Below are 24,654 nucleotides of genomic sequence, written 5' to 3'. Positions count from 1 at the left end.
AGGTCTATCTCAGCTAGCACAACCTCATCCTTTGTTTTCTTTCTATAAATTGTGCCTATATGGTGTGTGTGTGTGTGTGTGTGTGTGTGTGTTTGCACACACATGCTTGTTTTTATGGAGGTACCTGTGTGTACAGATGCATGTATGTGCGTGTAGCCAAAGGACAACTTGGGTGATGTTCCTTAAAAATAGCATCTGCTTTGTTTTGGTACAGGTTTTCTCACTGAACTGGAGCTCACCAGTTAGGCTAAATTAGCTAGCCAGTAAGCCTTGGGGATGCTCCTATATCTCCTTCTCCAACACTGGGATTATAGGTTCATGCCACCACACTCAGCATTTTGGGTTCTGGGGATCGAACTCACTTTTGCAAAGCTATACCTCCTCTTTAATGATGAAATCTTATTCCCACACTTATCACTCACTCCCTTCTCAGTGCCATTTTGCCAGAAGCTGCCTTACCTGAGCTCCTGTCCACTCCTGTCCTATGCCTAGGCAGTCACTCTGTTCACTACACTCTCCACCACAGCTCCAGGCAGAATAAGCGTACGTGAGGTCACCTGGATGGTGAGAACATGTCATTGTTTGGATGGGGAAGACCTTCACCACAATGATTGCCATGCCAAGCTCCCTCAGCACAGGGTGGGCTAACAGATCCTCCCTGGAGCACTCTCAGGAAGAGGAAGTGCCCACAGTATTTCATTACCCTCCTCCACAAGGTTGCTTCTCTTGCAGCCAGTGTGAGAATGCCCAGGAACAAGGCTCTGTTTGGCCTTCAAGGAGGGAGAAACTGGGGAAGCCAGTGGCTGCCATACTTCTGAGCCATGGTCAGATGCTATCTGTCTTTGGGCTGACACTCAGTCAAACAACTGAGGACGCAAGTCTCCTTCTTAAGAGAGGGTCTAAAGGGGACTCATCTTGACAACTGCCAAGAGCTGTGCCAAGCATGTGGGATGACTCTAAACCTCTGTCCTCTCAGCTGCATTCCTGAAGGGTGTGTCCCACGTTCCTAGCCTGAAGTGGCCTTTGTGTCTCCCTCCTCATGCCTGCTGCTCCACCAGCTCTTTCCTCCCAAGGTACCACTACTCTTTCAGACAGAAAGAGCTTGACCAACTTGGTCCCGGAGTCCACCTCCAAGTCTTTAGGGATAGATGTGGCATGAAAATTCACAGAAGCTTATTTTACCCAGTTTTCACTCACAGAATGATAAACCATCCTTTCTGACTCTGAAATGTCTGTCCCAGACTGAAATATAAGGTGGTGAGCTGAATTGTGACCACAATCACATGACCCACCATACTCCCCGGCTGGGATCACCAGCTGTGTGCTCTTTTCCTAGAAGCTCAGACCTCCCAGATTCATAGGTTTTATCCCCAGATACAGTAGCAATGGTAGTGTGAATGTAAGTAACCCCCCATAGACTCATGTATATGAATACTTAATCCTCTAGTGTAACAGTGTGTGGTATTTCCACTGCATTTATCATTCAGCACTTCTACCCACAGACATGATGGTGGAGTACAATTACTTCCTAACACACGCTTATTCTAGCAAAACCAAAGAGTGGTTCAGAAAAATGTTGACTTACTCAGACATTTGTGAGTGCACAGCCCTGTCTGGACCCTGGGCATTAGAGTTGGAACCACATACAGAATTTCTCATCTTGGAGGGGACCACAGGACAGGTGTCTCCACAGCTGTGGTGGGTAATGCGAGTTGTGGTGAGTTCTTGGCTGGGAGAACGGAGGCAGCATTCTGAAGGAGGGCAAGTGGGAAACCCTGTGTAGTATTATTGAGAAGACAGATTTCGCCTATGCCAGGATCTCTCTAGCCAGCACACATACTCTGGGTGTGGGAACCCAGAGACACATAGCAAAAAGACAAAAATAAAAACAAAAACCTCCCTCCTCTGTGTGTGTGTTTCTATGTATGTATTGTGTGGACACATGTGTGCATGTGGAGGCAAGAAGTTGAGATCAGGTGTCTTCCTCAATTGCTGTCCTCCTATTTTAAGAGACAGTGTCTCTCACTGAACCTGGAATTCCCCAATTCAGCTAGACTAGCTAGCCAGCAAGCCCTGGGTATTCTCCTGTCTCCATCTCCTCAGCCCTGAGTGTCAGGTCAATGCTGCCACACTCAGCTTTTACATGGGTGCTGGAGATCTGAACTTGGGTCCTTATGGGACTCAGTCTCTACCTTACTGACTGAGCAATCTCTCTAGCCCTATCTCCTGGCTTTTTATTCAAACTTGTGATAACTGCATAAGTGCAGGATCTTCAGAAGCAAGTCCCTCTTCAACAGCTGCCAGCACCAACTTTCTAGACAGCCTCCTGCTGTTTAGATTTTCTGTCCCAACCATGAGACCAGCCACAGCTTTGACCACTGCTTTCTATAAAATGCAATGAATACATGTGGGCTGGGGCAGCTCAAGTTAGAGAGAATTTATGTGCACATGTGCTGTGATTTTAGAAACAACCCCCAAGGAGGAACAACCTACTCTGGGGCATCCTCCATGCCTCTTTCCTCCTTGGTTCACCATGCACATGGGAGAGAAGGGGCCTTCTTTGAATTCAGAGTGAGGTCCAGCCCCTAGCGTGGCAGGCTCTGTACCAGGCAGTTTCCTCCACCTGCCCAGAGTCTCTGGAAGCATAATTAAAGGAGCATGTCTCCACTCTACTGCCTTGTGTAGACATGGGTGGAACAAACCCAGCACACACCAGAACAAGGATTCTTGGCATCACACCAATCACTAGGGGTCGAATGCCTAGGCATCTGAGTGACAACATCTCTGCTTTGCACCGAGTTCAGAGGGTCTCAAATTTACTGTTCCCAAGATTCTCTGAGCCAGTAGCTCACCAGAGCCATGGGTACTACGCTCTATGTGCAATTTAAGGTGTTCAGTGAATGTTTTTTGCCCATAAGCATTTTCTTTCTTGCCTTGAGCACTGAATTCAGAAGCAACTGTCAAACATACACGGGAGGGACCAGGCTGCCTTTCCTCCTGGTCCCGGGATCTGCATCCACATTTCTCCAGGGCATTTTGCCAAGGTCTCATGCTACACAAAGGTCACAGATAGCAATTCCGCCCCAGGACGCCTCTTCTCACAGCCTCTCCAGCCAGGACAGTGAGTGCCAAGGTGGCATTCCAGGCCCAGATGTAAGCAACAAAATAAATCTGGCCCTGCATAAACATAGCTAGGTTAGTGTCAGGTGGCAACCCCTTGGGATAGAAGATCTCTGGGATCTAAGATAGAACAGGCTTGGGCTGGGGAGGTGGCTCTGTGGTTAAAGGTTGTTGCTTGCACAAACCTGCCAGCCCAGGTTCAATTTCCCAGTACCCACATAAAGCCACATGCAAAAACTGTCATGCAGGGGCTGGAGAGATAGCTCAGCAGTTAAAGGTGCTTGCTTGCAAGTCTAACAACATAGGTTCAATTTCCCAGTACCACATAAAGCTGTGCCCAAAGTGGCCCATGCATCTGGAGTTCATTTGCAGTGGCCCTGGTATGCCCATACTCTCTGTCTCCCTCTCTCTGTCAAATAAATAAATTTTTTTAAAAATGTTGCATGCATCTAGAGTTTGTTTGCAGCAGCAAGAGGCCCTGGTGCACCCCACACAATACACACACATGTAAAATTTTTTTAGATTAATAAAATAGAACAGAATATAACAGAAATCAGGCCTCTTTGTCCAGGAAGCTCAAATGGCTTCACATTTACAGATATCAATCAGACCCTGAATGCTCTACTTTCCCTGAGGGGCCCTCCTAGGACAAATGCTAAGCTCTGTTTGTATTGAGTGACTACTGAGTTTAGATACATATGAATCAGAAAGGCTATCTCAGCACAGAGATTGAGGAGAAGGGAAACAGGAGGAAGTATGGGGGAAAGGAAGGAAGTCAGAGGAGGAAAGTGTTTGGTGGGGAGAAAGGGAAAAACCATTACAAAAGAAAGGTGAAGTGAGGGCAGAGGAGATAAGGGGCAAGGAAGAGGAAGCAGGGAGGAAAAAAGGGGAAGGCTAGGACAGAGAAATTTCTTCTGTGCCCAGGGATGTCAGGACAGTTGATAAAGGGCTTCAACTTCTCCTGCCACCAGTATCTGACCCTTTCCATCCTTGGAGGAGGACAGAGATGGAAATGGCTCATGGGACTGGCTGGCCAGCTGATGTTACACAACCCCAAAGTGCTGCCAATGTTTTTATATAACCCTCCGGTTCTCCCCATAAAACAGACCATAACACCCTGGCAAATACACTTCAATAAAGCTCAGTGCTATTATGGGGCCTAGCGCCTTCCAAGAGATGAATCACACTGATGGTGTGGCCAAGCTGCCACTCCAACTCAACTTTCCTCCTCTGTGGCTCTGACTGAATGGCAGTCAAGAAACCACTGATCTCATCAGGGCTACCATAAGAGCCTGGAGCAGAGATAACAAGAAGGGGGCATGTGGGGAGTCAGGGTTCTGTTCTCTGAGGACGAGCTAGCCATCCATATTCCAGGATGGTTCCCAGACCCCCCAGCTATACTCAGAAGCCTGTCTTGGACCCACTCTGACTAGAGGGTCCTCAAAGAACCCTCAACAACCTTTACACACAACAGAAAGTGGCAGCTTGTGATCTGAGCCCTGCTGTGGATGCCTGTCTTAGCCACTGTCTACTGGAGTCTATTCCTTCTTTGGCACTTTCAGAAAGAGAGTTACTGGGGCTGATACTGCATAGCAGAGCCACAACAAACAGAAAAGAGAAAAACCCACTAGTGTCACTGGCATGCACCAACCTTCTCTTTCCTGGCACCTTGTATAGAGCTGGTCTGGGGCAGAGCTGCTGGGTTCATCATACATCCCAAAATGGAAAAGCCCCATTACCACCAGCTATGGCTATGTCCTGCTATGACACAGATGCTGAACCCTGGGCTCATGGGAAGCAAAGAGGCCACCAAGAGCAGGTACAAGTGCGGAGGGGGGGCGGTACCTAGGCACTTGGACCTCAGTGCATGGGGTTTCTTGGCTTATGATCAATTTTGCTACAGTCTTGAGTCCATCTTCCACATAGCACCATCAGGCCATCAGACTTTTCCCTAACAGAACTTTGTGTATGACCCCTGATCATCCCCCAAAGGAGGCTACTGTCTAGGCCAATGGTCACAACTTCAATAGACAACCTGTACACCCCAGCATCAAGGAAGAGGACATTAGCCACACCAGAGAGGCAGCACTCACCCCCCTTCGGTATCTCCAGGGAGAGAGAAATGAATCCACTCTACACCCACAGCTCTGTAACCCATGCCCATCCCCTTGCTGTGGACCTATACATCACCTGCACCCCTCACAGTTCTGTGGCACACCCTTGACCACTCTTTGTGGACCAGTGCTGCTCTCCTGGCAAGTCTCGAGAAGCTCTTCAGTGAAAAGTTTGAGTTCTCTTGGGGAGTAAGTTTGGAGTAGTGTGGGGGAGGTAAGGGCAGCTCCTAAAGTGTCCCCTGGATGAGTGAATGAAGTTAGTCACTCCGTCACTTCCCTCTGCCAACAGAGGCCGTTCAGCCTTCCCTTTGCCTCCAGATTCCCTCTGAATGGCGCAAGGTAGCTTCCACCCAGGCCCCTGGCCAAGGTTGTGGGGTGAGCGTGGATAGCCAACCCTGGCAGCAGCGGTGTTGCAACACTAGACCCTGCCACTTCCTCCCTCCATCCCCTGGAGCTGGCTGCTCACCATTGAGCTGGTTGTAGACCACCTCCTCCAGGTGGTCTAGACGCTGCAGGATGGCTTCACGGTCGGCCAGCGAACCCGCCTTTGCGAGCCGACTGCGCACCCGGCGGTCGGCACCACGCACGACCTGCACCAGCGCCTCGGAGCGGTCCTGCAGGCGGCAGTACACCGAGAAAAGGATGATGCCCACGAACACCAGGATGTTGACGGTCAGCAAAGTTTTGATCTTCCTGGCCACCGCCATGAGCGCAGCTCGGGCGGGGCCGCCTCACTCGCCGGGCATCCCAGGGGCCTAGGGCCGCAGGAGCTTGGGTGCGGCCGGCCGCAGCCGGGACCATGGGCCGGGCAAGGGCGGGCGCTGTCCCTTCAGCACCGCTCTGCGGGCTCCTCGGCCCGTTATCCTTCGGCGCTCAGGGGCAGCAGGGACAGCCCGGGGCTGCAGGCACCGGGTGTCCCCGGCATTGTCCACGGGGCCCGCCGGCCGAGAGCCGCTAGGCCAGGAGGCAGCGCGGGGGTTCTGCTGCTGCGCGCCCCGCTCCTGCGCGCCCCGCTCCTGCGCGCCCCGCTCCTGCGCGCCCCGCTCCTGCGCGCCCCGCTCCTGCGCGCCCCGCTCCTGCGCGCCCCGCTCCTGCGCGCCCCGCTCCTGCGCGCCCCGCTCCTGCGCGCCCCGCTCCTGCGCGCGCCGGTGCGCAGTGACGCGGCCTGCACTCATCAGCATGCACACGGCGCCCAACGCCCCACCCGCCGGTGCGCCGCTCAGGCCGGGCCAGGCCCGAGGGGAGCGAGGCCCAGGGCAGCGCCTCGGCCGGCCCTCCTCCGCAAGCTCCTCCCCAGTCTTCCTCATCCCCTCAGCCCCACGCTCAGGAGCATAAACCCCACACTTGACCTCCGTGGACGCGGATCTTCCAAGAACTCTGGTCTGGGCTGTGCTCCCTTACTGCACGCGGGAGAGTGCTGGGGACAGGCGACGGGGGTCGGGGGGGGTGGTTAACAGGGCCACCTTGTCTTGCCCATCCAAGCTGCCTGGGTAAACATAATAGGGCCACCTCCCCCTCTGAGACTGAGTGGGTGGGGAAGGATAGAGCAGACTGGAGGCTGAAGTGTCCTATGGCACCACCAGGCCAACCGAAGAAAGGAAAAGCAAACCTTTTCAGACTCCCCAAGTCTTCAGACCTCAGGTAACATGCTCAGCTGGATAAATTCCTGCCCCTCCATCTCTGTTCTAGTCAGAAACGTGCCATTATAAATGAGCTTGCTGGCATCTGAGAAGGAAGGATGTCAGCAAAGTCACACAACATGGGTGGTGAGTTTCTGTCTGCCTAATTACCACTGGAAACAATTTCTGACACATAGCTGGGGCTCAGCCAATGCTTGTTGAATGAATAAATGATAGAGTATTTATTAGGAACTTACCTTTGTGCTGGGTCGTTGTTACATTGATTAGAAAAACAAGGCCCCCGGAGACTTCACAGTTTTGGGTTCTCTATATTCACATGTATGAGTGAGTGTGTATTGTGCATGTATATGTGTATGCATCTCTTTGCATGTGTGTCCATGTGTGCATAAGTATGTGCATGTATGTTTTCCTGTGTCCATTGTGTCTGTGTACACATGAACATATATTTGTGTACACATGTCTCTGTGCATGGATAAGCATATGTTTGTGCATGTGCATATCTGTATCTATGTGCATATGTGTTTCTTTGTGCATACACATTCCTGTGCTGTGACTCTGGGGATGAACATGTACAATGCATGTGATGTGTGTCTCTGTATGTGTGCATATGTGCTTGTGAATGTACCCAGGTGTGTACAGTAATCTCTGTGTGTGTTGTGTGCACGTGTGTGGTGTGTATTTGTGTGTGGATATATACACCTGTGCAATGGGTGTGTGCCTGCCTGTTCATGTATGTATATTCATGTGTGTGCAGTCTCAGTGGGTGCACATACACATGTGTGTCTGTGTTGTGTCTATGTGTGCATTCATGTGTCTGTGTGTATATGTCTGCATGTGACTGTGCATGTAGGGTCTTGACTCCCAGGTCAGGCTCCTTTCTCCACACTGGTATTCTCTCAGTGGGTGGGCCAGACCATTCAGCGTGGAGACATTTTGCTTCTTGGCAGAAGTGAAAAGAGTCAAAAGTCTTGCTTCTTTCCTGGCTGAGCTTTTTTTCCCCCCAGTACATTTGTCTCAGAACCAAGCACTCCACAGACACCTTCCATAAAGATCACGTGTTCCAAGATGAAACCTGGAGACACTTCATCATGGCAGGAGACTCAGGCAGCAGCAGGCTCATGGACACTAGTCTGCTTTCATAAACAGCCATTCTTGTGTCCCCTTTGGAAATACTGTGTTTTCCGTGGATAACACGCCAAGGGGGTAAGATATCTCTCACTTACAAGGACAGCCGTTGAGTCACAGGCCATGCTGGGTATGGGTGCTGTTCTGGGACTGGATAGTTACTATCTGTTCACTTCTAACAGTAACTGCACTGAGGTAGAAATGATTATTGCCAGATTCTCCATAAGAAGAAACCGAGGCACCAAGAGAATAAACCCTTGCCCAAGGTTATGTTGGTGGCAAACTCTGGATTTAGGATTTAAGCCCAGATTGCTTAGCTCCAGAATAAAATTTATTAGCTATGGTTGCTTAAGTAAAAAAAAAAAAAAAAAAAAAAAGTCAATACCTTTCCCCACATGTTCATTGAAAGTGGTGGGAAGCAACTTTGCTGCAGAAAACATCCTTCAGCCCATGAATGATAATGTTATATTTTCATCAGTGTTTGGCCAAATTCTGTTGGCAGAGTGAGCACATTGGACTTGGTTGTGGGGCTCAGCAGAAGACTGAAGGGGTTCAGAAAATGCATGGGTTCAAAAGAGAAGCACTGTCTCAGCTGAGCATTGAACGCAGCAAGAGTTACAGATTCATTCAAGACAGCACTTTGGAGAAGCAACAAACCCATTTGGGGGCGTGAAACCTGAGAATGCATGCAGTCCTCTGTGTCCTGCTCTCCTCCACTATACCTTGCCGTACCAGCTCCCTCTTTGGTGGCCCTGCTGTCCAAGGACTTCCTCAGATAATAGGTGTCTTCAGAGTGCCTGAGACCCTGTGGCCCAGGGTGCCAATTGTATGTGAGGGCATCATCTAGGGAGGCTCAAAGGATTTCAGGAACAACATGATCACTTTCTGGATACAGACTGCAGGAAGACAGCAGGGGACATCCAAGCTGTACCAGGAAAGGGACACTGGGCTCTTCCCATGAGGGTAGTGGGGTACTTTCCCTCATTTGTCTTGCATAGCTATGCACTAAATGCCCACCAGCCAGCTGGCTTCCCCTTGAACCATACCCAGAGGTCCACTAACACAGTTCTCTGTCATGGAGAAAGGGTAGTTCCCACTCAGTTCATCCACCTCTATGGAAGGCCAAGGCTAACATCTGAGTGTGTTGGCAGAAATGATGATTTGGAAACAAACAGCTCCCAGTTCAACAGCTTGAGTTCTCCCTGAGCCTGTGTTTTCTGTGGCCCCCCAGGGAGGTTTTCCCACAGGGATCATTCGGAATACAGCCAGCCTAGAGACGCTAAAGGATAGAGAGCTGGGGAGGCTCCACTGCACCCATTAAGCACCAGGCCTCCACTCTGGCTGTTCCTTGGGCTTGGAAAGGGAGCCTAGAGATGTTGGGACAGGAAAGTCACTCCCTATTAGCACAGCAGCCTTCCAGAACATCAAGGCTTGATTTCAAACTCACCACATCCCAAATGCCAGCTCCCAGGTAGAATGCATGCTGTATGATTAAGCCAGTATAATCATTCACAGAGGACTAAAACTAAAAAATGATCAAGGTGGATTTGGGATTCAGCCCCAAATCATTGATGAGGTGGGTCTCAGGCACCCACCTTTTCACCTAGCCAAGACTCTGGAATGCTGCGGGGACAGAGCCTCCGTCAGGACATCCTGGCAAGGGTAAGGTCACAGTGAGGAACCAACCCAACCTTCAGGTGCTCTAGCTATAGCCACTTCCTTCACCTGCCTGTGGGGAAAGTAGAGAACTACCAGGGGTGGTTGTGGCTACTTTCTCAGCAGCCACTGTGTCCAAGGGGGGAACAGGAGGCCCAAGGCTCACAGTCCAGGGACTCAAGATCATGTGTCCAGAAGGAATTGCATATCCTGATATTTTGAAGCTTCACTTGCTTGCTTGCTTCTTAGGAAGGTGACCCATGATGCCAGTCCTGACCAGTGAGGACAGCCCATGACACCTGGACCCCAGGAAAAGCTGTAATCATTCACTGACCACATAGCCCAGGTCATAGAATGTATAGCCAACTTTTCCCTCCACCCTTGGAAGGTATATCAGCAGGCTGGGATTCCTTACCCAGAAGAGTGACTCACACTTCATTCCTGAAAGCTCTGGGCCATTTGTCTCCTCTGTCTGAATGCAGCATGGTAACACTAGGTAACACTCTAAGAGCCCCGTGCCCTTATACTTCCCATCCTTACTGCCATCCTAGGCCAATCATTTCCTACCAGTGCACTGGATCTGCCCACCAACACCATGATCTCTGCTCAGCTTGTTGACTCAGAGGGATGGGCACCCAAAGAAGGTGGCATCTTTGCTTCCAGTTCAGTGGAGTTGTGATTCCTGGTGGAAGTACTCCCAAGATAGAAACCAGGGTCTCCAGGCCAGTGGCACATAAGGTTGTAGTAGCAGTAAACAAAATTGTCACTATTGGGTCTCTAGGGATCTTGGTGAGCGGTGCCACTCCCATACTCATTCCTGATTCCTGGACCAGAGAACCCTGGCTATGGGAGAAACAGTGCTGATTCAGAACATATACAGCCTTCTAGAGAACTCTGACCTGGACCTCTAAGCTCCTCTAAGCTATTGCCACTTAGTTAGAACTATAAATGTATCTTTAAAAATTTTTTATTTATTCATTAGAGAGAATGAGAATGGGTGTGCCAGGGCCTCTACCTACTGTAAATGAACTCCAGATGGATGTGCCATCATGTGCATCTGGCTTATGTGGGTTCTGGGAAATTGAACCTCAGTCCTTACACTTTGCAGATAAATGCCTTAATCACTAAACCATCTCTCCACCCCTAACTGTGTCTTTACAATGTCATTGCACCAATCTATCAAGCCAGCTGCTTCAGGATGGTGGGGAAAATGGTAAGACTGGTTAGTATCATGAGCATAAACCCCTGCCACGCTCTCTGGCTCTGGAGTGGATTCACTGGACAGATGCAATGCCGCATGGAATACATGATGGTGGATCAGACATTCTCTAAGTCTACAGATGGTGGTTTTGGCAGGAGCATTACATATAGGAAACGCAAATTTATACCCAGAATAAGCATTCCAGTAAAGACAAGGTGCTACCCTTTTCATGGTGGAAGTGGTAAGGGATCCAATGTAGTCAACCTGCCACCAGCTTACTGACTGGTCACCCCAGGAATGGTTCCATAGTGGGGGGTTCAGTGTTGGTCACTATTGCTGATCACATTGTTCATCTGGCTTTTATGAGGGTACTAGGGATTAAAACCGGGTTTATGGCAGGCTTTGCTAGCAAGTGCCTTTAACCACTAAGTCATCTCCCCAGCTCCAGAGACTCTGTTATTTTCATTCAGTGTTGACTTCTGTTTACCTGACTCAGAATTTTCCTGCTTGAACAGATGAAGTGCAAAGGTAGTAGCTTCTTGTTAGTTTTTGTATAGGGATGCCATGGTCTGCATGAGTCAGCTCACACAGCCCCTGCTTTTCCTTTGCTACCCCTCACAGGCACTAGACCTGCCTTGACTTTGTAGCTGGGTGGCACCATGACACCCAGACACCCAGAACCCAATCATTCCTACTGTGTTTAAGTGTCCTAGCTCAGCAACCAGTACACCCTTTGTGAGATCCACCTGCAGGGTTCAGTGAGGCCTCTGTGGCCCCCTTATGAGTTTATTTCTCAGGTTATGGTGAGAGGCTGTCTTCTAACCTTGCCAGAGGATCTCACATGGACAAACCCATTCTGTCACCCAGTCCTTTATTTTTTATTTTTATTTTTTTAGGTAGGGTCTCACTGTAGTTCAGGCTGACCTGGAATTCACTATGTAGTCTCAGGTGGCCTCAAACTCAATGTGATCCTCCTACCTCTGCCTCCCAAGTGCTGGGATTAAAGGTGTGTGCCACCACGCCCGGCTCACCTAGTCCTCTTGTAACTGGAGTTGTAACAGGAGTTTTGAGGCTCCTTGCCAGTAAATTTAGGGTACCCCAGATTCTTGTCTTATGAATCTAAAGAATTAAAATCCATAGACTAGAGGATAAAACTTAAAGAGACTTTATTAGATTTAGAGAGGAGAAGAAGAGAACAGACAGCTCCTGCCATGTGGAAGGCAGGAGGGCGTAGGGAGCCCATGGGGGAGTAGGACTCCACCCCAACTCAGCCCAGCCTGGCTGAGGCAAGGCAGGGCTTACCAGAGCAGAGACCTATGAGTTGAGGAAAGGTGAACTGCCAGAAAGAGGCCTGCCCTGCTGTAAGCATCTGTTTATAATCTTACTGTGGTAGGTTTTACCCTCAGGCAAAGGAGAATCTGAGAGAGGGCTAATTGGTCTGGGCTTAGGGGGCTAGATCAGAAAAGGATCAGCACACCTGATTAGGAGATGGGAGATTGCTGGTTGGGTGAGATTTGGATTTTGGTTCTGCTGGTGAAGGCTGATATGCTACATATTTTTCATTCCCTCTTTTGGGCCCAATCCTAATTCCCCTTCACCCTGAGCTTTTGGAGGCCAGGAGCAGGCCTATGATTGAAGTAAACAGTCCTTCATTTCCAAATGTAAGTGAGGCCTGGGGATGATCATCCATAACCAGGGAAAGGACCAACCTGGGGTCTTACACTTCTTGAGCTGAGAGGGAGACAAATTTATATTGTCTCTAAGGTGTCAGTTTGTCCCAGAAGCTTCAGTTAATTCAAAGCCTTTAGAACAAAATTCAAGTACAAACACTCACAGCAGTTAGCACCACAGAAATAAACAGCCCTTATTACTTGTATAACCAATATCAGGGACTCTGCAGTCATGAACCCTTGGGGACATTAGAGGATTGAGGGTGTCTTTCCTCTATGCCACTGGAATTTATGTAATACTCACCATGAGCCAGGCCTGTGTCAAATAATTCAGCTCTGTTGGCTGTGACTGTATATCCAAATTCCACATGAAGCTGGGCATAGTAGCACACAACTGTAATCTCAGCAGTCAGGAGGCTGAGGTAGAAGGATAACCATGAGTTTGAGTCCAGCTTGGGCTACAAAGTGAGTTCCAGGTCAGAATGGGCTAGAGTGAGACTCTGCCTCAAAAAAATTCCACATTAATATTTTAAATCTAAAACTTGATATTGTCAGAGACCCCTGGGGTCACTTCTACCAAGACTCTCATGGGCTCTTCCTTTCCTTCCCCATTTTTTTCCCTGAGACAGATGCAGATGTGGGCTGCTAGCAGCACTATTCACCAGGAGCAGAGGCTCAGACTCAGGACCTGTGGGCTACCTGGCTTCACATGGCTGGCTGGATAAGGGTTGTGGAGGGTGTGAGTTCACCTCACACTGTGGGGTGGGCTCTCCGCCTGCACCCTCCACACTGCAGCTCAGCACTCCCCAAAGCCTCCCACAGCGAGTGATGAACTTAAGAGAAGTCCCCACTCCCTTGAGAATGACACCCCCGCTAGTAGACCACAGAGGGGACATGAGCTTTGAATCTGCAAGCAGAAGCATGAAGGCAAGAGGACCTTGCTCACCCAGCTCCCTGGGGACATTTGCATTCCTCAGGCCCTTAGCTGCTGAGCAGACTCTGCTGAGCCACGTGATCCACACTGAGAAAGCCGTGCCATGCCTGCCATGCCTGCCCTCCTAACAGCCCCTCCTGCCACTAGTAAGGGGCCAGTGTTAATGAGTAGTCAGTGTTATTAAATAAGTTGTCTTTAGGCAGAAACACACATAAACCAGGGTTGTTGTTGTAGTCAGGTTCACATTGCTGGCAGAAAACACCTGACCAAGAGCAGCTTGTAGAAAAAAAAAGGTTTATTTTAGCTTATAGACTCAAGGGGAGGCTCCATGATGGCAGGGGAAAATGATGTCATGAGCAGAGGGTGGACATCACCTCCTGGCCAACATCAGGTGGACAACAGGAACAGGAGAGTATGCCAAACACTGGCAAGAAGAAGCTGGCTATAACACCCATGAGCCTGCCCCCAACAATACACTGCCTCCAGGAGGTGTTAATTCCCAAATTGCCATCAGATGGGGACCTAGCATTTAGAATGTCTAAGTTTATGGGGGACCCCTCAATCAAGCCACCATAGTTGTTTACCTGTTGGTTGATGACAATACCCTGCCAGAGGCTTGAAGGAAACTGTTTCTTCAAGAGCAATGAGTTGTACCCCTGATGCAGTGCTCATGGTAATATGGGGTAAGTACTGAGAGCCTACAGTGCACACAGAGATTCAGCCTAAATCAACTTACTCTAAAGAAAATATATTGTTTTATGTAACCAGGAGTTGTGGGATGAACCAGAGCTTTAGCCATAGCTGGATTGGGGAGCCTAAGTGACATCACCAGAAGAACCCACAGGCACACAAGGACATGATTCTATGGGTAAGTACTGAGAACCCAAAGTGCACACAGGGCTGTGGTGATGTCACTTAGGTTCCCTAGTCCAGCTATGCCTGAAGCCCTCCGTTCATCCCACAACTCCTGGTTATATAAATCAATATCTTTTCTTTTTTTTTTAATTTTTTTTAATTTATTTATTTGAGAGTGACAGACACAGAAAGACAGATAGAGGGAGAGAGAGAGAATGGGCGCGCCAGGGCTTCCAGCCACTGCAAACGAACTCCAGACGCGTGCGCCCCCTTGTGCATCTGGCTAACGTGGGACCTGGGGAACCGAGCCTCAAACCGGGGTCCTTAGGCTTCACAGGCAAGCGCTTAACCGCTAAGCCATCTCTCCAGCCCAATATCTTTTCTTTTGTTTAAGCTGATTTAGGCTGAATCTCTGTGTTTTTATAACAAAATCTGCTTTACTAATTCAAAAGCTGATCTAGCCAGAATGTCAGTGAGGATGGGGGGCAGCAGGGAGTTTTTCTACTAAGAAGATCTCTCCTATCCATCTAAGAGGGCTCTTCCTGGACTTCCCAAGGACAGTCAGGCCCTCCATCTGAAAACACGGCCAGGCTTACCATGTAGGAGATGCTGGGGCCTTAGAACAGCCTAGTGGGGACTAAGGCAATGCTGCCTCTCCCAGGCCACCCTGCCCTGACTACATAATGACATTAACACCTTGCTCCCTCTCCCTTGCTGGCAGTTTCCTCAGCTCTGGTTTTTCTGCAGAACTCCCAGAAGCCACAAAGCATGGCTGCCATGGGAAGATTCCTGGCAGGAATGTGTATGTGAGGTGCTCACAGACACTGGCACTCTTGCACCATCTTTTTGTTTTATTTAGTGTGAAGGAGCAAGTTGTTCCCAAATCACATTTATTCATTCCTCATAAATCAGCTGGTTTAAAGCCACCATAGATTTGCCTCAGTGTCCTTGGCCTGCTCTCTTTGGGTGGCTAGCTCTCAGAATGAACATCCCTAGTATAAAGTTCCATTCATCTCTGCCTTACAGGAGGAGGCATCTGGAAGGAGGACCAAGCTTGGGATTTCTTTTTTTTCTTTCTTTCTTTTTTGTTTTTTTGTTTTGTTTTTCAAGGTAGGGCCTCACTCTAGCCCAGGCTGACCTGGAATTCACTTGGTATTCTCAGGTTGGCCTCAAACTCACGGCAACCCTCCTACCTCTGCCTCCCAAGTTCTGGGATTAAAGGTGTGTGCCACCACACCCAGCCAAGCTTGGGATTTCTGAAGCTCCTCTCAACCACTCTCTCCAAAAGGCCCCAGCTGACTTCACCCATGGTTTACAGGACTATGCGTATGCAGTGTTCCCAAAGTCAGGTGCTTCCTGACATCCATAGGGACTGTCAGCCTTGCCCTGCATCTTCCTCAATGCTTCAGGACTTGGGGGTGCTTGTATTTGCCATCTGAGAGTTGCTCTCCAGTATCAGACCCTATCCCTCCAGGATGACTCAGTGTTGTTTCATGCCTGGCCCTGGGGAAGCACAACAGGTCCTTTAAAGTCCCTCAGGGGCTCACAGGGAAGTAAGCCCGGAGTCTTTCCAGCAGCAGAAAGAATGTGTAGCACAAAGCCTGTGCTCCCAGCACCTGGAGCTAAAGAGACCATACCCTTGTGCCTGGATCTTTATTAGGATACAAGGGTGGAGCTAGGGACCACACAACCAGCACTGTCCTATGAGTAGCTCTGGAAACTTATATATGATGGCCCCGGAAGCTTAGGCACCATCAAGTACATCTGTAAATCACCTCAACAGAACCTCCAAGAGGGTGTGCTCCAATGAGCATTGCTTAGCATCACAAGTGTGACATGTGGACTCACATATTTGCAGGAGTTTGTGCTATATCCTAGCTGCTGCATATAGTTGAGACAGGTAAGGTCAGGCTAGGACTCTGGGTGGCTCTGGTTTGGTCTGTTGTGCACCATTTTGGTGCCATCAATCCATACTGGCAGCTGGGGAGATGGTTTAGCTGGTAAAGCGCTTGCTTTGAAAGCATGAGGACCTGAGTTCAATTCCCACAACCCACATAAATGCCAGGCATAGTGTATACCACTGAGGAGGCTGAGACAGGTTTTCATTGGCCAGCCAGTGTCACCTAATTGATGAGCACCAGGCCAATGAAAGACCCTGGTGGATGGTGCTCCTGATGAATGACATTCAAGGTTGTTCTCTGGCCTACACACATACCCTCATACACATGTGCACCCCCACACATGCAAACACTCATACATGCATACACCACATACGTGCACACTCACCCCACTATGTCATCATATATAAAGTTTTCTCATCAACATATAAAAGCAGCAGGAGGCTGGCCTCACAGCTCTTGCCCTTCAGCACTCTGCTGCTTTATGCACTGACCCTCCATGAGATACACTAACCTGGGTGGAGAAAGTGGGGAGCGGTCACAGAGGGGAAATGTGTGCAAGCCTGGGAACATCCTATCACCTTGCCCAGCCCACATCCTGTGCTGACACCAGGGTGGGCCTAGTCAAGCATGCCCCCTCTAGGCTTCATGGTGTCATCATTACAAGGACTTTTCCTGGATCACTGTTACAATCTATTTAGAATATCCTGACACACAGTAACATTAAAAAAAAAAATGTGCCTGGTGTCAGGTGCCTGGGCCAGGACTATAAGCTGCTCAAATTCCACCAGTTCCGGTCTGGGCCTATGCCAACTTTCACTACTATATAATTTAATCTAATTGATCAATTAAACCCAAATAATTTTAAACAAGCTGTAATAACAGTTATATAATTTCAGCACTACATATAATTTTCTTAACAACTTTATCAAAGAAAATTGCTCATGAGGCTTTGCTTGCTGGAAGACTTGGCCTCTGGCTTTCTCACTCTGAGGGACCAATCTTTAGAGTGTAGAGCTCACCCTGGCAGAGGCAGGAATCCACAAAGAAGAGGCATCTCCATGCTGGTTCAGATCCCACAGTCCTCTGGACTCCCCCTACCAATGCTTAAGAGGATGGGCTCACCTCCCTGATGGAAGATCTTGGTTCCTTGTCTAGTCAAAAGTGAGAAGTCACAGTGGAACTTTTGAGTTACGAATCTCACAGCAACACTGAGTGACAAGCAGCCATTCGAATGGCATTAGAGGCCAGCTGTAGGTCCTTCTGGACCAGGTCCTCTGCAGGTTTGTGGTCACCCATGGTCAGTGTTGATTCCTCTGGCTATGACTGATTCCAGCTGAGATATCATACTCTCCTCCTGCAGGCTGGCCAGGCTTGATATCATGGTGCTCATAGGGCAAGAGAGGATGTGTTTTTCAGCTTTCTGTCGCTGTGACAAAATACCTGAAGTGAATAACATAAAGAGGAAAAGTTTATTTTGGCTCATGGTTTCCAGAGGTTTCAGCCCAGGGTTGCTTTGCTATGGCGGCACAGCCGGCAAGAGCATGTGGCAGAGGAAGCCATACATCTTATGGCAGCCAGGAAACACAAAGAGTGTTCTGGGAGCCAATATCCCCTTCAAGAGCACACCCACAATGACATAACTTCCTTCTCCTAGGCCTCACCTCCTAAAGGTCCCACAGTCTCTCAATGTGCTACAAGCCTCTGACACATGTGCTTTGGGAGACATTACAGCTTTGAACCACAGCAATGCGAATATGCACCAGTGGTCTTTCAAGTCTGTTTGTGTCCTACCTCTAACTGCTCCTGTTCAACGGAAGTCACAGCATCTGGGTGGCAGAAATCTATGATGTCCCAGGAAGCAGGCTGAGGCATGTGTCTTCAGTTTACCCAAAGTCTTTGGCTGCAGAAAACAAACTGAACAGGAGCAGGGACCAGGTTTATGGACAGACACAGAGCAGCAGACTTGAGGAAACAAAGACCAAGCATGCAAAAGGCAAAAACCGAAGAAGCTAAGTTGCTGATGTCAGAGAATCAAAAATGTGGAATGGGCCAGGCTTGGGGGCACACGCTTTCAATCCCAGCACTAGAGAGGCAGAGGTAGGAGGATCATCATGAGTTTGAGGCCACCTTGAGACTCCATAGTGAATTCCATGTCAGCCTGTCCTAGAGTGAGACTGTACTCCAAAAAACAAAATTATAATAAATAAATAAATAAAAATGTGAAGGAGTATTGCCTTCCTGAGTATCAGTTGCCCTGTGCAGGTTTGGACAGGCTGGCTGGCTTCTCCTTGGATGTCAGAGTATTATGTCTAAAGTTCCTACCTACCAGGGAGCAGAGGGCCCTGGGAAGAATGAGGCATGTACCAGAGTTAAAAGACAGAGTCAGCTGCAGAAATGACCAGATGTCCTCCTTACCCAGTTACATGGCACCTGCCATCTAGAGTAACCTTCCACGGTGTCCATTCCCACACAGAGCACCCCAGCTGGCTTCTCTGTAACCATGATCTGTGGCATGCAAAAGACAGCACTGTGCTTGGAGAGAGGTGCCCTGCCCATCTCTGCAATGCTGGGTGGTCTTAACATCATCATTATCTCCACTGAGCCCTAATATGTGACAGCTCCCATCACCCTACTTCATCTCATCCTCACATTGACTGCTCTGCCCTGCTCCCATTTTACAGCTGTTATAGGTTGAGCAGCGTACCCCAAAACTCACATAATGAAGTCTTGGCCCCAGCACCTCACCAATGTAACCTAGTTTGGAAATGGGGATGTTGCAAGCATCATTAGCTACATCATTTGAGACAAGGTAACACGGGGGTGAGGTGACCCCAATCCAGTGACTGGTGACCTCATATGTGAGGGAAATCTGGACACAGAGATGCACCAAGGAAAATTATAGGAGGGTGCAGAAAGAAGATGGTGAGACCTCTAGAGAGCCTGCCCTGAAAACATCTTGATTTCTATTACTGAAGCCCCAGCCTCTAGGCTTCACTATGGCCACCCTGAGAAACATGACCATCATAGGAGGTCTCCAGGGTTCAGACACCACAAGATCAAGCCACCAGCTGGGTCCAGCCAAATATAGGAGGTGTGGTCACAGGCCAGTGTGTCTACTCCAGTTCTATGGTTATCCCTGCTGGAGCAGTGATGAGTGGTCAGCAGGAAATGGAGATGTGTCTGGCCTGAGAGAAGCTGAGAGGAAGCCACAGAGTGAAGCAACCCCAGAGAACAGCCAGAAATAGGGAGCCAAGAAACAGGGGCCTTCCAGAGACAGGGAATCTGGTGTCCTGGAAGGAGCAACAGGATTAAGTGGGAGAAGAGCCTTTGTGACCCACAGTAGCATGAAGCCTGGACAGATTCTAGAGGAGTTTGGCTCCTGGCTATGTTTATGTCCATGGGTATGCATGTATGTCTGCATCTGTCAGTACCTTCATGTGTTTGTGCCTTTATTATGTGGGTCTATATGTATGCGTCCTTGCACATATGTGCCACTATCTATGTGTTTTCCTGCAGGGTTGAGTGCCTCCATATATGTTGTGTGGCAGTGTGCACGTAGCTACATGCACATCTGCATATGTATGTCAACATGTGTGTTCTATATAGTGTGCATGAATTTGTGTGCATCATTGCATGTGTGTGCCTACATGTAAGCAACTTCCTTTGTGTGCAGAAAGTGTGTCTTTGTGCATGCATCTCTATGACTCTGTGTGCCATGCACATGACTGTGTGTATATGTTCAGTCATGGGCTGTACAAGGATGTTTCAGTCAACAATAGACCACATCACAGCAGTAGATTAAGATTGTATCACCTGCTGACATCACAGATATCTTAGCTTATCTACATGCACTGTACACTCACACAGCAACAGAATTACCTGATAATGCATTCTTCACTACCTATCCCATCATTAAGTGATGCATGACTTACGTGGGTATTTCTATGGTATGTGTACAATGGTGTGGTATGTATGTGTGATAAACATTCATGTGTGATGTGCATAGTAGGTGTGTATATGCATGTGTATATACATGTATGTGGTATGCATATGGTGTATAGTATATGTGCTTAACATAGGGAAAAATCCCTGGCTTTCCTTTTATCATTGGAGGTTCAGTGTGACTCTTGGAGGCCTGGTGCTGAGAAGCTCCTATAAGTCCTTCAAGGTGAGAACTCCAAGATCTCTGGGTCCTGGACACCCCAAATTCAGGGTGATGATGTACTCACTGAGTCCAGACATTGGCTCTGTGACCCTGGGCCAACTTCCTGTCAGTGCTCAGACTCAGCCTCACTCTACCTGCCAAATACCAATAGCTGCATGTGGGTCTCACATACTGTGTTAGCCTCATGGTGATGTTATACTGATGTGAGCTCCCACCCAGGCCACTGGCCAGCTCAGCTTATGCCAGACAATACCACTTGCCAGGGTACATCTTCCATTCCAGTGAAGAGGAAATGAGGCTGATGCAGTAAGGCAGAGAAGATTCCTATATTGAACCCTTGCTTATTCCTGGGCCAGTGCATCTGTCATGGGTGGCCACTGTAAGTCCACCAACCAAGAACTTCCATGGCAGACAGGAATTCGCCCGTAGCCTGGGGTCAGAAGCCCTAGATTAAGGCATCAGCAGACTGGGTTCCTGAGGCTGTGAGAAGGGCCAGTCTGAGGTTTCTCCAGTGGCAGCAGTGGCCTGCTGTCCCTCTGTTCTCAGCTAAAGGACTGCCTACCTCTGCATGTGCCTTCTTGTAGCTACCTCTTCTTCTGCATTCTGTATCCATATTTGACCTTCCATAAGGACACCAGGCATGTTTGATTAGGGCCACCCTCCTTCAGTGTGGCCTCATCTTAATGAGTTATATCTGTCAGGACCCTGTTTCCAAGTCAGACCCATCGTATGAACTCACAGTGACCAGCTAAAAGCCTGCAACCTGGACAAGTCACTTGAGCTCTGTAGGCAGAAAAGCAGGCTATTATTGTGCACAAGCCTGATGTGAGGACTTCAGAATAAACACATGCAAGATGGCTCACAGGATCCTGTCATTGGTGGCCTAAGTAAATGTCAGCCATGACCACAACTGATCAGAATGCAAGCATGGCTCTCCAAGCTCAGCCAGTTGTATTTACACCTCATCCTCACCCCGATCCTTCTTGAAGCCCTTTCTACCCATGTTCTACCCCAGATTCTATATCCAGGGCCCACATAGGGTTCTCCTCTCCATAGAATCCAGCAGGAGAGAATTGTCAGTGTCTCAGTCCCCTCATTATTCCATTGAAGGGAAGAGAGGAGGTCTCACAGGGCCTGGTGCTAGTGGAGAAATTCCCAAGAATTTTCTTTAAATTCAGCAACAAAGCTTTCATTAATTCTCCATAAGTGTAAATGTTCCCATAGGCACCAATTAAGGTCTTCTGTGAAACTGAGCTTTCCCAAACAAGCACCGTTTTAATTTGAATATCAAATAATCAGTACAGTAAGACTGCTGGGATTTCCAGAGTCAGGCCCTGGTAGGGAGAGCCATCACCTAGGTCCTGGGGTCCCCCTCCCCATATGCATGACCTCCATGTACATTCTCTAAGAAAGTGCCCTAGGGCCCAGAATCCCCAGACCTTGCAAATGTAGGGATGTGTATTTGAAGGGACTTGAAGCTCCTTGAGGCTGGAGCCTTGAGCTGTAGACCAACCTTTTGGAATTCATGCTGAAGGTCCTAGAATCTGCCTCCTAAGGTTTTATTTGCTGTGTATCACGCACCATCACCTCAAAGAGAGCTTTTCTAGGTGCAGAAATGATGGCTCAGGCATTAAGGCACTTGCCTACAAAGCCTAACAACCTGGGTTTGATTCCCCAGTATTCATGGAAAGCCAGATGCGCAAAGTGGCACATGTACCTGGAGTTCATTCACAGTGGATAGAGACCCTGGTATGCCCATTTTCTCTCTGTCTCCTCTCTGTCTCTCTGTGCATGCAAGTAAATAAGATATTTAATAGAAAGGGAACTTTCCTATGTCCTTAGCAGAGAGGTCTTCTTTTGACCTCCAGCATTTCTTTAAACATTCAAGTTATTCACAAATATCTGCAATGTGGTAGAGGTATATAATGTGATGGTGGGGGAGTATAATGTGGTGGGAGTTCTAATGCAGTGGGAGATGTATAATGTGTTAGGGTGGTGGAGGTGTATAATGTGGTGGTGGATATATAGTGTGGTGGGGGTGTATAATGTGGTGGGTATATAGCATGGTGGGGCATTTAATATAGGGTGTATAATAAGGTGGGAGTGTGGATAATGTAGGGGGTTATGTGATGTGGGAATGTAAAATATGGGGGTACATAATGTGGTAGGGGAGTATAATGTAGGGGTTACAGTGTGGGGTATATAATGTGGAGGGTGGATAATGTGCTGGGGTGTATAATGTAGTAGGGTGTATAATGTGGTGGGTATATATAATGCTGTGGGGCTGTATAATGTGGTGGGGTGTATAATGCAGTGGGGTGTATAATGTGGGGTGTATAATGTGATGAGGGTGTAATGTGGGGTGCATAATGTAGGGTATATAATGCTGTGGGGATGTATAATGTGGTAGGGGTGTATAATGCAGTGGGGTGTATAATGTGGGGTGTGTAATGTGATGAGGGTGTAATGTGGGGTGCATAATGTAGGGTATATAATGTGGTGGTGTATAATGTGGTAGGGGTGTATAATGCTGTGGGGGTGTATAATGTGGTGGGGGGATGTCTAACATGGTGGGGGTGGATAATGAGGAGGAGGTGTATAATGTGGTGGGGATGTATAACGTGGTGAAGGTGTATAATGAGGGGAAGTATAATGTAGGGGTTTATAATGTGGTGGGAGTGTATAATATGGAGGGGATGTACAATGTGGGGGTTTATAATGTGGTAGGGTTGTATAATGTGCTTGGGGTGTATAATGTGGTGGGTGTGTATAATGCAAAGGAGATGTATAATATAGAGGGGTATAATGTGGTGGAGGTGTATAATGTGGGGTTGTATGATGTGGTACAGTATATAATATGGTGGGGGATTTATAATGTGGGGGTGAATAATATGTTGGGGGTTTATAATGTAGTGGAAGTATATAATGTGATGTGGTGAATAATGTAGTGGGGGTGTACATTGTGGTGGAGGTGTATTATGTAGGGTTGTATATTGAGGTAGGGTGTATAATATGTTGGGGGTGTATAATGTGATGGAGGTGTATAATGTGATGGGTGTATAATGTGGTGGGGGTATACAATGTAGTGGGGGTTGTATATTGTTGGGTTGTATAATGCAGCACGAGTGTATAATGTGGGGCTGTATAATTTTGTGGAAGATGTGTAATGTGGTGGGGGTATATAATGTGGTAGAGGTGTATAATGTGGTGGTGTATAATATGGTGGAGGTGTATAATATGGTGGGGGTGTATAATGTGCTGGTGTAAATTGTGGTGGGGGTGTATAACGTGCTGGGGGATATGTAATGGTAGGGGTGTATAATGTGCTGGAGGTGTATAATGTGGGGATGTACAATCTGCTGGGGGGTGTATAATGTGATGAGGGTGTATAATGTGGTGGGGGTGTGTAATGTGGAATAGGTATATAATGTGGTGTGTGTGTATTATGTGGTAGATGTATAATAACCTGGAGGTATATAATGTAGGGGGTGTATAATGTGGTGGGAGGTATACAATGTGGTGGGGGTGTATAATGTGGGGGTGTATAATGCAGTGGAGATGTATAATGTGGTGGAGGTTGTAAAATGTGGTGTGGGTGTATAATGTGGTGGAGGTGTATAATATGGTGTATAATGTGTGTGGTATAATGTGGTGGGGTTTGCAAAAATGTGCTGTGGGTGTATAATGTTGTGGGGGTGTATAATGTGGTGGAGGTGTGTAATGTGGGGTGTATAATGTGGTGGAGGAGTATAATGTGGTGGGTGATGTATAATGTGGGGGGTGTATAGTGTGGGTGGGGGTGTATAATGTGGTGGAGGTGTATAATGTGCTGGATTGTATAATGTGGGAGGTATATAATGTGGTGGGGGGGTGTATCATATGGTGGGCGGTATAATGAGGTGAAGGTGTATAATGTGGTGTGTATAATGTGGTGGGGGTATTTAATGTGGTTGGGGTGTATCATGTGGTGGAGATGTATAATGTGGTGTACATTGTGGTGTAGGTGTATAGTGTGTGGATGTGTAATGTGGTGGTTTATAATGTGGTGGGGTTTTATAATGTAGTGAGGGTTTATAATGTGGAGGGGGTATATAATGTGGGGTGTGTGTAATGTGGTGGACGTGCATAATGTGAGGAGTGTATAATGTAGTGGGGGGTGTATCATGTGATGAGGATGTATAAAGTGGTTAGGGTGTATAATTTGGAGGAGGTGTATAATGTGGTGGGGAGTGTATTATGTGGGGGTGTGTGTAATGTGGTAGGGGTGTGTAAT

At 48.3% G+C, this 24,654-nt stretch overlaps 1 protein-coding gene across 2 annotated transcripts in view; it reads right to left on the bottom strand.

Moving 5' to 3' along the window:
* Nucleotides 1-5,996, bottom strand: part of Galnt9 (polypeptide N-acetylgalactosaminyltransferase 9) — a 77,062-nt gene extending 71,066 nt beyond the window's left edge. For both annotated transcript variants that reach the window (XM_004668873.2, XM_045156908.1), the window contains exon 1: nucleotides 5,701-5,996. In XM_004668873.2, the coding sequence (XP_004668930.1) occupies nucleotides 5,701-5,941 (241 nt within the window). In that variant the 5' untranslated portion in view covers nucleotides 5,942-5,996. The remainder of the gene's footprint in view (nucleotides 1-5,700) is intronic.
* Between the last annotated feature and the right edge of the window lie 18,658 nt (nucleotides 5,997-24,654).

The sequence above is a fragment of the Jaculus jaculus genome, chromosome 8, assembly GCF_020740685.1.
Source record: "Jaculus jaculus isolate mJacJac1 chromosome 8, mJacJac1.mat.Y.cur, whole genome shotgun sequence".
Classification (NCBI taxonomy): domain Eukaryota; kingdom Metazoa; phylum Chordata; class Mammalia; order Rodentia; family Dipodidae; genus Jaculus; species Jaculus jaculus.
The sequence above is the reverse complement of the archived record's forward strand: the minus strand, read 5'-3'. Positions and strand labels throughout refer to the sequence as shown.